At 40.4% G+C, this 13,075-nt stretch overlaps 1 protein-coding gene across 14 annotated transcripts in view; it reads left to right on the top strand.

The window, feature by feature from the left end:
- The window catches only part of LOC139747144 (heterogeneous nuclear ribonucleoprotein U-like protein 1), a 128,737-nt gene extending 122,112 nt beyond the window's left edge, over positions 1–6,625 (top strand). For all 14 annotated transcript variants that reach the window (XM_071659083.1, XM_071659082.1, XM_071659080.1 and 11 more), the window contains one exon: positions 5,266–6,625. In XM_071659083.1, the coding sequence (XP_071515184.1) occupies positions 5,266–5,481 (216 nt within the window). In that variant the 3' untranslated portion in view covers positions 5,482–6,625. The remainder of the gene's footprint in view (positions 1–5,265) is intronic.
- The last annotated feature ends 6,450 nt before the right edge of the window (positions 6,626–13,075 follow it).

Below are 13,075 nucleotides of genomic sequence, written 5' to 3'. Positions count from 1 at the left end.
TCAAGAGAAAGATGCAAGAGGTGAAAAAGAGGGCAAATGAGAGTTGGGGTGAGAGAGTATCATTAAATTTTAGGGAGAATAAAAAGATGTTCTGGAAGGAGGTAAATAAAGTGCGTAAGACAAGGGAGCAAATGGGAACTTTATTGAAGGGTGCAAATGGGGAGGTGATAACAAGTAGTGGTGATGTGAGAAGGAGATGGAGTGAGTATTTTGAAGGTTTGTTGAATGTGTTTGATGATAGAGTGGCAGATATAGGGTGTTTTGGTCGAGGTGGTGTGCAAAGTGAGAGGGTTAGGGAAAATGATTTGGTAAACAGAGAAGAAGTAGTAAAAGCTTTGCGGAAGATGAAAGCCGGCAAGGCAGCAGGTTTGGATGGTATTGCAGTGGAATTTATTAAAAAAGGGGGTGACTGTATTATTGACTGGTTGGGAAGGTTATTTAATGTATGTATGACTCATGGTGAGGTGCCTGAGGATTGGCGGAATGCGTGCATAGTGCCATTGTACCAAGGCAAAGGGGATAAGAGTGAGTGCTCAAATTACAGAGGTATAAGTTTGAGTATTCCTGGTAAATTATATGGGAGGGTATTGATTGAGAGGGTGAAGGCATGTACAGAGCATCAGATTGGGGAAGAGCAGTGTGGTTTCAGAAGTGGTAGAGGATGTGTAGATCAGGTGTTTGCTTTGAAGAATGTATGTGAGAAATACTTAGAAAAGCAAATGGATTTGTATGTAGCATTTATGGATCTGGAGAAGGCATATGATAGAGTTGATAGAGATGCTCTGTGGAAGGTATTAAGAATATATGGTGTGGGAGGCAAGTTGTTAGAAGCAGTGAAAAGTTTTTATCGAGGATGTAAGGCATGTGTACGTGTAGGAAGAGAGGAAGGTGATTGGTTCTCAGTGAATGTAGGTTTGCGGCAGGGGTGTGTGATGTCTCCATGGTTGTTTAATTTGTTTATGGATGGGGTTGTTAGGGAGGTGAATGTAAGAGTTTTGGAAAGAGGGGCAAGTATGAAGTCTGTTGGGGATGAGAGAGCTTGGGAAGTGAGTAAATGTGAATAAGAGCAAGGTTATTAGGTACAGTAGAGTAGAGGGTCAAGTCAATTGGGAGGTAAGTTTGAATGGGGAAAAACTGGAGGAAGTAAAATGTTTTAGATATCTGGGAGTGGATCTGGCAGCGGATGGAACCATGGAAGTGGAAGTGAATCATAGGGTGGGGGAGGGGGTGAAAATTCTGGGAGCCTTGAAGAATGTGTTGAAGTCGAGAACATTATCTCGGAAAGCAAAAATGGGTTTGTTTGAAGGGAATAGTTGTATGGTTGCGAGGCGTGGGCTATGGATAGAGTTGTGCGCAGGAGGGTGGATGTGCTGGAAATGAGATGTTTGAGGACAATGTGTGGTGTGAGGTGGTTTGATCGAGTAAGTAACGTAAGGGTAAGAGAGATGTGTGGAAATAAAAAGAGCATGGTTGAGAGAGCAGAAGAGGGTGTTTTGAAATGGTTTGGGCACATGGAGAGAATGAGTGAGGAAAGATTGACCAAGAGGATATATGTGTCGGAGGTGGAGGGAACAAGGAGAAGTGGGAGACCAAACTGGAGGTGGAAAGATTGAGTGAAAAAGATTTTGTGTGATCTTGGCCTGAACATGCAGGAGGGTGAAAGGAGGGCAAGGAATAGAGTGAATTGGATCGATGTGGTATACTGGGGTTGACGTGCTGTCAATGGATTGAATCAGGGCATGTGAAGCGTCTGGGGTAAACCATGGAAAGCTGTGTAGGTATGTATATTTGCGTGTGTGGACATATGTATATACATGTGTATGGGGGTGGGTTGAGCCATTTCTTTCGTCTGTTTCCTTGCGCTACCTCGCAAATGCGGGAGACCGGCAAAAAAAAAAAAAGGGGGCATTTATGGAAGCATAAGTGGATCATAGGGTGGGAGAAGGGGCGAAAATTCTGGGAGCCTTGAAGAATGTTTGGAAGTCGAGAACATTATCTCGGAAAGCAAAAATGGCTATGTTTGAAGGAATAGTGGTTCCAACAATGTTGTATGGCTGCAAGGCGTGGGCTATGGATAGAGTTGTGCATAGGAGGGTGGATGTGCTGGAAATGAGATGTTTGAGGACAATATGTGGTGTGAGGTGGTTTGATCGAGTAAGTAATGTAAGGGTAAGAGAGATGTGTGGAAATAAAAAGAGCGTGGTTGAGAGAGCAGAAGAGTGTGTTTTGAAATGGTTTGGTCACATGGAGGGAATGAGCGAGGAGAGATTGACCAAGCAGGATATATGTGTTAGAGGTGGAGGGAACAAGGAGAAATGGGAGACCAAATTTGAGGTGGAAAGATGGAGTGAGAAAGATTGTTGAGATATTTAACTCTGTGCGATAAATTCTTACAGTTCGTTACAAATATGCCATTTTGCTGAATCATAGGTAAAGTGAAATGTTGAAAATTACATAGATGACTCGTGATACTGTTTACTGGTTAGTTTGATGCAAGCATTTAGCATGTTTACTTATAGGCTTTTGAGCATTTTCATCCCTAACGTCCGTATCTCCTCCACCATTGGTGAATTCAAATTCCAAATTTGATTGTGAGCCATTGGGGTCCAGGTGGTCATTGTTTGGGACTGGTTTCTGATTGGGGACCATGGAGCAACTAATGAACTTTAGCAAGCCTCTTTTCTGCCTCAGTACTTGAGTGTCAGTCCATGCCTTTTTGGCAAATTTCTGGCTTCTAGAGGCATATATGCATTCATTGTCTCTCACACATATGCTCATTCTGAAAGACAAAATTAAGAAATCCACTCTATTGTGTAACTTTTATATGCAATACTGTTATATGTTTTTTGCCTGTACTGTTTAATAAAAGTTTATAAAAAAAGGTAAAGCATAGTTAGGTAATATTGGGTTGTTCAGGTTATATTGTAGCCTGGAATTTTGGCAGTTTATTCAGTGCAAAAAAATTCTGCACTCCAAACACCATTGCATAGTTTCCTTAAGGTGTTGAGGCACTACGACAACTTTCTTTGTGCAACTGTTTCATAACCTGTGTGGCCGTTGACAACTTAAGGATGGGCCATTTTTATTATCATTTCTTTTGCTACACCGTGAAGCTTTGGAGCTTTACGTTCTCATGGCTTTCTCATGGCTTATTTTAAAAGGGGTTTTTCACTTTCTCCAAAACTTGTAAACACTATCCTCTGTCTCTTTCATCAACCCTATCTATATTTCAGTTAAGGCTGGGCCTTGATTTGGACTTTTATCTGTGACTAGAGCCTTAGAAATTAAAAAAAGTTATGAAAGTAAGAGAGATGTAAAAAGAGTGGTTGATAGAACTGAAGAGGGTGTGCTGAAATTGTTTAAACTTAGAGGGAGAATTAATGAGGAAAGGTTGGCAAAGAGTATATATGTCAGAAGTGGAGGGAACAAGGAGAACGAGAATGAATGAGGAAAGGTTGGCAAAGATTATGTGTGTCAGAAGTGGAGAGAACAGGGAGATCAGATTGGAGAATTAGGGATGGGCTGAAAAATATTTTGAGCAATAGGGGCCTGAACTTGCAGGAGGGTGAAAGGTGTGCATAGGATAGAGTGAATGGGGATAGCGGTGTATAGTAGTCACTGTGCTGTTTGTGGAGTGAATTAGGGCATGTAAAGCTTCTGGGGTAAACCATAGAAAGGTGTGTGGGGCCTGGTTGTGGAGAGGGAGCTCTAGTTTCAAGGCATTACGCATGACTGTTAGAGAATGGATATGATCAGATTTGGCCTTTCTTTGTCTGTTCCTGTTAACATTTCCTCTGTTGACCCCTTCGCTGATGTTCCTATTTGTTCTCTCTTTTTTTTCCACATTATTAACCTTCCAAAGCACCTTATTATCCCTAAAGTTTATTGATAATCACCCCAACTCTTATTTGCCATCTTTCAACCCCTGCACCTTCCTCTTGACCTGCTGCTTTCTCTCAATCATTTATACTTCAACATTTAAGTATTGCCTGAATGCCTCCATTTTTTCTTTCACTTGCAGCTTTACTTTGTCACACCACTTACTACCCTTGCCATTTTACACTCAATCTCCCCTGGTATATATTTTTTTTACACAAGTGTCTTTTCCAAGCTTGCTTACTTTCACGACCCTTTTCTGATGTTCCTCCTTTTCTAAGACCTTTACAAAACTTCACCCTTGTCTTCACAAGATAGTGATCAGACATCCCACCATTCTTGCATCAAAACTGCTGACACGTTCACTCAGCTGCTCCGAAAACACTTGACCCTCTTGATCTTTCTTTCCTATAGACAAGGCTGCACAGAGGAGGATGGATTTGTTTGAAATGAAATGTTTGAGGATAGTATGTGATGAGTAAGTAATGAAAGGGTTAGAGAAAGATATGATAATGAAAAGTGTATGATTGTGTGAGCTGAAGGAGTTTTGCTAAATTAATTTGGACATAAGGAGAGAGTGAGTGAGGAAAGGTTGATGAAGAGGGTGTATGTGATAGATTTGGTGGGAAAAAAGGAGAATGGGAAAACCAAGTTGAAGTTGGAAGAATGGAGTGAAAAAGATCTTGAGCGATCAGGGCCAGAACATGCAAGAGGGTGAAAAGCTCACAGAGAATAGAATGAAGGGGGATGATATGGTATTCAGGGGTCGACTTGTTGTTAGTGGACTTACCAGAGCATGAGAAGCATCTTGGGAAAACCATGGAAAGGTCTGTGGAGCCTGGTTGTGGATAGGAAGCTGTGCTTTTGGTACATGCCACCTGACATCTGGAAATTGGATGAGTGGATGTAGCCTTTCTTTGTCTTTTCCTGCCTCTACCTCACTTCACACAAGGTACAACAATCATGTTCCCTGCCACACTGTCTCCTCCCTTCCCTCACACATTTCTGTTACTTCCCACCACATATGTTTATACAACTTCCCATCACATTGTTACTTCTCTCCCATGCACATTACTATTGCTCCCAACTTGCCTCATTGCAGCTGTATGGCACACTTTTACCGTTTTTCTCAGACATCACTAGTGATCCGTGCCTCCTTTCCACATACTTTTATTTTTTTGGTTTTCATAGGAGTAGGTGCTATGGATTTCATCAAGTACCACCTGCATGTGCCAGATTGAGGGAGTTGCTGGTATTTGGAATGCTAGTTGTAAGACTGCACTGTACAAAGGTCATTTTCACTTGCTGTTGAAGTGATAGCTCCTTCCATTGTTTTTTTTTTTGTGTGTGTGATGTATGATATGTTTATTGTGAATTTCATAATTTCAGGGATATGGATATGGAAACCAGGGCTATGGAACTAACCAACAATATGGAGCAGGCAACCAGTCAAGTACAGCCAGTGGTGGTGGTGGTGGCGGTGGTTGGGGCCAGCAGAGTGGTAGTTGGAGTGGCACCGGCCAGCAGTGGGGCTCTGCATATAATAAGCAGCAGTGGGGAGGAGCAGGCTATGGCTCGGGAAGCCAAAGTAGCCAGAGGAGGTAGAGGAGTAATCACATACATAAACATCTTTAGCAAGAGTTGAGGTGTTGGTGGCATGAAATTTATCTGGAGCTGTAAAACTACCTGTTTGTTTTAAAACTATATGGGCTAGAGTTTCAGTAACATGTCAGCTGTGCCCTCAATATATCTGCTAGTTAGCCTTAATCATATATCCTGTTTAGTGTTCAAAGTCACTACAGAGTAGGATTTTTACTCGTTATAGTTATTAGTGTCAAAATTGCTCTACACTGAGTGAATGAATTCTCCTTGACAAGACTCAGATGATATCACTATGGAATGAATGTTGAAATGTAATGCTTGATGTTTTAGTGAATAGTTAGGATAGTCAGGTGAATTCCTGATTTGAATTATAATTCACTATGGAGAGTATTATAGTGAATAACTAGGACAGTCAGGTATACTCCTGATGTTAAATTATAATGATTATTGACAGATGTACCAATACTTTGCACCATTATATTGATCAGAATCGGTATTATTTTACAATCCCAAGACTTCTTTTATGGGGCCCCTTCATCTTTAAAGCTGTACAACTAGGAACATGGAAATGGATTCATTAGGGGAAAAGGTCAGCTGTGCCCTTTACTGTCCATTGACAATGATCAGTCTTGCCAAAGGGGACTTCTTATTCATAATGTAATTACTTAACAGCAAAATCTGTAGCACCTAAATTGTAACTTTATATATTTGTATGTATGTAAGCTACTGGTGTTACGGATTCTTTCTGCAAACGAAAATTCACCTTTGGGAAGACATCGCCTATGCTCCTTGAGGAGTCCACCATTTCCTTGCTTCTACATGGAGTGCAGCCTTGAATATGAAGGATCCCCATAAAAGTGTTCCTAGGTTTGTACAATAATGTCGTATTTACCCATGTTCCAGGCTTTTAGGTTTTAAGTTACATTTTCACTTAATAGTGAAAGAGGTGATTTTTTTTTCTTTTTTTTATTTTGGTTTTGGAAGGAATGTGAAGTGTGAAGTCACAAGAAAGCCTATAGTTGCCTGTATTTTTCTTGTGCTGTGAAGGCCCACTGAATTTTATTTATGCTGTTTAAGATATGAGATGGTCATTGTCAAATATTTAACAATGCAAAGATCGAAGATAACGACAGTGGTAATCATAAAATCTTGTTTGATTCCCCCCCAGCGGTGATGTGTTTTGTTTGCAGTGTGTTGTGGAAGAAGAGTTCAAAAAGAAATGATAGTGTCATTATAGTGTCTAAAGATATCTGAAAGGCTTAACTGCTGTCAAGTATTGCTTAGAAAGATTAAGAAACATGCTTAAAGATCTTATAAAGGAGGAAAAACAACAGTGAAGACTGGCAGTGGCTTATGTTAAGGCTAAAGTGCATAAACTGTTCTTAGATCATTGCTGGATTATTTTCTTTCTTTCAAACTGTTTGCCATTTCCCGCGTTAGCGAGGTAGCATTAAGAACAGAGGACTGGGTCTTTGAGGGAATATCCTCACCTGGCCCCCTTCTCTGTTCCTTCTTTTGGAAAATCAAAAAAAAAAAAAAAAAGTATTCTCTCCTTAAGGCATTTTATGATTTTGAAAATTATGTCCAAGTAAAAAAAAATAAATGATATACTAAGTGAATGGATCAATGAGTTTTCTAGCACACTTCAAAATAATTGCAATCAGAACTGTCTGGGTATACAGTGTCAGCTATGACTTAGGTGGAGGGGAATAGTATATGCTTCAGTACTGATGTAGATGTATCCTTGGGAATTGGGCAATCAGATGTGTCAAACTTTTCTTATGCCAGTCTTTGTATAATTAAGAGATCAGAAAAATCAACACAATCAGTAGGAGATTGGAAAAGTGAACAAACTGACTTTCAGCATTTCTGGGTACATGAATTGGTAAACATTCAGTTGGTGTGCCACATATGGGATGGTTATTGGTATATATCATATATTTTTCTCTATTTGTCTTTGTTTCTGATGCCTGTTCCCTCATGAAACCCCCATCAAGGGGTTGGTGACAGGAAAAGAATCTTATCGCTCTGTTTACATGATTGCCTGATGTACACCATTCCACACATTCTTCCCACGATTTCTCTTTTAACTCTTTCCAGTACTGCTGTACTCTTGTTTCTCCATGTCACATGTCCATTGTCAGACTATCATACACTTGTAAATTTGCACTTTTCCACATGTCAAAACCCCCTCAAAGTATTGTTTCACCCACTCTTCCTCACGATTTATTCCTTTTGCATTCCCTGCCATACCAGATCTCTCATACATCATGCAGTACATTCTTAATTCTATCTTGGCACAGTACATTCTTATCTCAACTCATTTCCACATCCTGGTTTCTTGACCTCTGTGAGTCATCCCATGTCCATGTTTCCATAGCATATAGGTCAGGGTCAGTAGGACTTTGCTCTCCCTTGATTCTTTCTTCACTCACGTACTTGCACCTCTTTCCTTCATTATAATAGAGACAATTACTCTCCTGCCATTTACTGTTTGATGCTTTATCTATTCTTTCATATCACCAAACTTACCCAAGATAGCTCCCAAATACTTAGATACTCTCACCTCTTCCAGTCTTTGTACACTCATATCTATATTACAGTTTAGTTACTTTTTCTCTATGGCTTAGTGAAATCTTTACTTTCACTGTTTTCTTCCAAACTTCATTACTTTTACTTGCATTTACCTGTAATTGCTGATACTCAAACACATCATGAAATACACAACCATCAGCATCTTTTCATTGTCAGGAAACAACACATTATGATCAGCAAACAGGCTTGTCATCACCACACTCCATCGCAGCACCTCTTCTCCATAGTTTTACTGTTATCTCTCTTATCACTCCATTTATAGATGTTTAAAAGCCACAGTGACATGCATAGCCCAGCTTCACATCCATATATATAATGAAACTTGCTCAACTCTCCATGTACTCTTATATTTAGCCACCATAATGGCTTGAAAGAGAGAGCCTTTTGCATGCAATCAAAGGTATCGGGTGACAGGTTTGTATAGATGCATTTAGATGGAGATAACCTTGTATTGTTCAGAGTTAGGCCATGATTTTTTTTCTATCAAACCTAACATAATCCAAGTAAATGAAGGATGATCCAAGCAAATATCTGAATACATACCAATTATCTTGATCGTTACAAAGTAAAACCCAATGATAAAAGGTCGTATATTAAACCAGCTAATGAATAATAGCTACATAAACAAACCAGCATGGATTTGTGTTTGGAATAAGTATGCAAATTACAATGACTTGAAATTTTAATCCCAGGAGAAAGAATGGACATTTTTTCGTGACAGCAAAAGCATTTAATAAAGTAAATCACAATTTCATTCAAGAAAGTTGCTCTACAAAACAAGGGTAAGATGGGAACATCAAAGAATGAGTAATGAACTGGAGGTTCAGTCTGAAGTGGTAGAAACGGAACAACTTCTTAGAAGGATGTTATGTCAGGTGCCTTAGGGTACAGCGCTAGCCTCATTTTATTATAACAATTGCAGACATTGACAAAGAAGGAAAGGAAAGCCTCATCTGGAGCTTTTCAGACGACACTAAAGCAAAATCATTGGATCAGAAGCTGATTGAATTTAATGAAAAATATTTGCAAATAAGTCGTGAAATAATGAAGAGAACATAACTGGTACAATGTAAGACCTAATAAAGTGGAACAGGTGGAAAAGACTTTGGTATAAAACTCATACACCCAGATAGCCACTATATTTTCCGTACATTACTCACTGCTCCGAGAACTTTCTCACCGTGTGACTTCCGCTTCCATGGTTCCATTTTCTCTGCTACTGGAAATAGCGTAGACTTGTGCTGCAGGAGCATATATATCCCAAGACGTCTTCTTAAGAAAGAATCCCTGTATTACCCAGTACCTCTTTAGCAGGGAAAGTGGTCTCTTTTTGAGTATGTTCCTTGACCTCTCCAAAGGTGACTTTTCACTTGCAATGTAATCTCATACAGGCAGAGGCAGGTGACATGCATACACAGAGGATAGTATGGTTTGTGTCTGAGCTTGTGCAGTACATGCATGTATATTTATATTTATTTATCTATTTTGCTTTGTCGCTGTCTCCTGCGTTTGCGAGTTAGCACAAGGGAACAGACAAAAGAAATGGCCCAACCCACCACCATACACATGTATATACATACACGTCCACACGCAAATATACATACCTATACATCTCAATGTACACATATATATACACACACAGACATATACATATATACACATATACATAATTCATACTGTCTGCCTTTATTTATTCCCATCACCACCTCGCCATGGAATAACATCCCCCTCCCCCCTCATGTGTGCGAGGTAGCGCTAGGAAAAGACAACAAAAGCCCCATTCGTTCACACTCAGTCTCTAGCTGTCATGTAATAATGCCCGAAACCACAGCTCCCTTTCCACATCCAGGCCCCACAGAACTTTCCATGGTTTACCCCAGACGCTTCACATGCCCTGATTCTATCCATTGACAGCACGTCGACCCCGGTATACCACATCGATCCAATTCACTCTATTCCTTGCCCGCCTTTCACCCTCCTGCATGTTCAGACCCCAATCACTCAAAATCTTTTTCACTCCATCTTTCCACCTCCAATTTGGTCTCCCACTTCTCGTTCCCTCCACTTCTGACACATATATCCTCTTGGTCAATCTTTCCACACTCATTCTCTCCATGTGCCCAAACCATTTCAAAACACCCTCTTCTGCTTTCTCAACCACGCTCTTTTTATTTCCACATATCTCTCTTACCCTTACATTACTTACTCGATCAAACCACCTCACACTACATATTGTCCTCAAACATCTCATTTCCAGCAGATCCACCCTCCTACGCACAACTCTAACCATAGCCCATGCCTCGCAACCATACAACATTGTTGGAACCACTATTCCTTCAAACATAGCCATTTTTGCTTTCCGAGATAAAAAATGTTCTCGACTTCCAAACATTCTTCAATGCTCCCAGAATTTTCTCTCCCTCCCCCACCCTATGATTCACTTCCGCTTCCATGGTTCCATCCGCTGCCAGATCCACTCCCAGATATCTAAAAACTTTACTTATATTTATATCTATATATTATTTATTTTGCTTTGTCGCTGTCTCCCGCGTTAGTGAGGTAGTGCAAGGAAACACACGAAAGAATGGCCCAACCCACCCACATAGACATGTATATACATACACGTCCACACACGCAAATATACATACCTATACATCTCAACGTATACATACATATACACACACAGGAACATAAGATTGAAATGATAATTTAACTCATGTTGAGATGAGTAGTAATGGATATATGAGCATACATTGGTTGGTTTTCTGTATATGCTAAACTTAAACTTGTTTTCTTGCCTATGGATCATGCAATCTAAAAATTGTAACATACCATTATTTTCATTTTCTACAGTAAAGTTGATGGAAGGTACTAAATTGTTAAGGAGAGAAATGTTAGCAAATTTTCATTTGTTGGCCAAACACAAAACATCAACATACCTAAACCAAATTGTTTTAGATGGTAAGATATCCTTTAGTAATTTTGTTTCAAGGAATTCCATATAAATATTACTTAGTACAGGTGAAAAAGGTTTACCCATTGCCATACCAAATTTTTGAGCATAATAAACTCCATTGAATTGAAATACACTTTTATACGCAATGTTATCAGTTCAGTGAAAACAGACGTTGAAACGTAAATGAATATCATCCAAAACATGAATATTCTAAAAGGTCATCAACTTGAACTTTTGTTAAAAGTTAGGAAACATCAAAGCTAACAAGGTTGAAATCAAAATGAACTGATATTATTAAGCTTAACTAAATCTACATTGTTCATGATATTAGAATGTGATATCTTACCCACTAAAGGTGTCAGTAAAGAAACTAACCACTTTGACAATTTATATTGATTGAGAGGGTGAAGGCATGTACAGAGCATCAGATTGGGGAAGAGCAGTGCGGTTTCAGAAGTGGTAGAGGATGTGTGGATCAGGTGTTTGCTTTGAAGAATGTATGTGAGAAATACTTAGAAAAGCAAATGGATTTGTATGTAGCATTTATGGATCTGGAGAAGGCATATGATAGAGTTGATAGAGATGCTCTGTGGAAGGTATTAAGAATATATGGTGTGGGAGGCAAGTTGTTAGAAGCAGTGAAAAGTTTTTATCGAGGATGTAAGGCATGTGTACGTGTAGGAAGAGAGGAAAGTGATTGGTTCTCAGTGAATGTAGGTTTGCGGCAGGGGTGTGTGATGTCTCCATGGTTGTTTAATTTGTTTATGGATGGGGTTGTTAGGGAGGTAAATGCAAGAGTCCTGGAAAGAGGGGCAAGTATGAAGTCTGTTGGGGATGAGAGAGCTTGGGAAGTGAGTCAGTTGTTGTTCGCTGATGATACAGCGCTGGTGGCTGATTCATGTGAGAAACTGCAGAAGCTGGTGACTGAGTTTGGTAAAGTGTGTGGAAGAAGAAAGTTAAGAGTAAATGTGAATAAGAGCAAGGTTATTAGGTACAGTAGGGGTGAGGGTCAAGTCAATTGGGAGGTGAGTTTGAATGGAGAAAAACTGGAGGAAGTGAAGTGTTTTAGATATCTGGGAGTGGATCTGTCAGCGGATGGAACCATGGAAGCGGAAGTGGATCATAGGGTGGGGGAGGGGGCGAAAATTTTGGGAGCCTTGAAAAATGTGTGGAAGTCGAGAACATTATCTCGGAAAGCAAAAATGGGTATGTTTGAAGGAATAGTGGTTCCAACAATGTTGTATGGTTGCGAGGCGTGGGCTATGGATAGAGATGTGCGCAGGAGGATGGATGTGCTGGAAATGAGATGTTTGAGGACAATGTGTGGTGTGAGGTGGTTTGATCGAGTAAGTAACGTAAGGGTAAGAGAGATGTGTGGAAATAAAAAGAGCGTGGTTGGGAGAGCAGAAGAGGGTGTTTTGAAGTGGTTTGGGCACATGGAGAGAATGAGTGAGGAAAGATTGACCAAGAGGATATATGTGTCGGAGGTGGAGGGAACGAGGAGAAGGGGGAGACCAAATTGGAGGTGGAAAGATGGAGTGAAAAAGATTTTGTGTGATCGGGGCCTGAACATGCAGGAGGGTGAAAGGAGGGCAAGGAATAGAGTGAATTGGAGCGATGTGGTATACAGGGGTTGACGTGCTGTCGGTGGATTGAATCAGGGCATGTGAAGCGTCTGGGGTAAACCATGGAAAGCTGTGTAGGTATGTATATTTGCGTGTGTGGACGTGTGTATGTACATGAGTATGGGGGGGGGGGGGGTTGGGCCATTTCTTTCGTCTGTTTCCCTGCGCTACCTCGCAAACGCGGGAGACAGCGACGAGGTATAAAAAAAAAAAAAAATCTAGATACGAGGCAACAAGAGTGAAAAAAAAAAAAACTGCCCATGTAATCACAAACACAGCACAGGCCATCCTTGGGTCGGGGTTGGAATCCTGAGTGTGGCATTCGATGTACAGCAAGCCCAGGTGTTGATCCTCTCATTGGGGCCGATCGGTAAAAAGGCATCTTGTTAAGTCTGGTGTGTGTGTGTGTTTGCATACGTGC

The sequence above is a fragment of the Panulirus ornatus genome, chromosome 67 (assembly GCF_036320965.1).
Source record: "Panulirus ornatus isolate Po-2019 chromosome 67, ASM3632096v1, whole genome shotgun sequence".
Lineage (NCBI taxonomy): Eukaryota > Metazoa > Arthropoda > Malacostraca > Decapoda > Palinuridae > Panulirus > Panulirus ornatus.
Note: the sequence above shows the minus strand (reverse complement) of the source record. Positions and strands in the feature narration are given on the sequence as shown.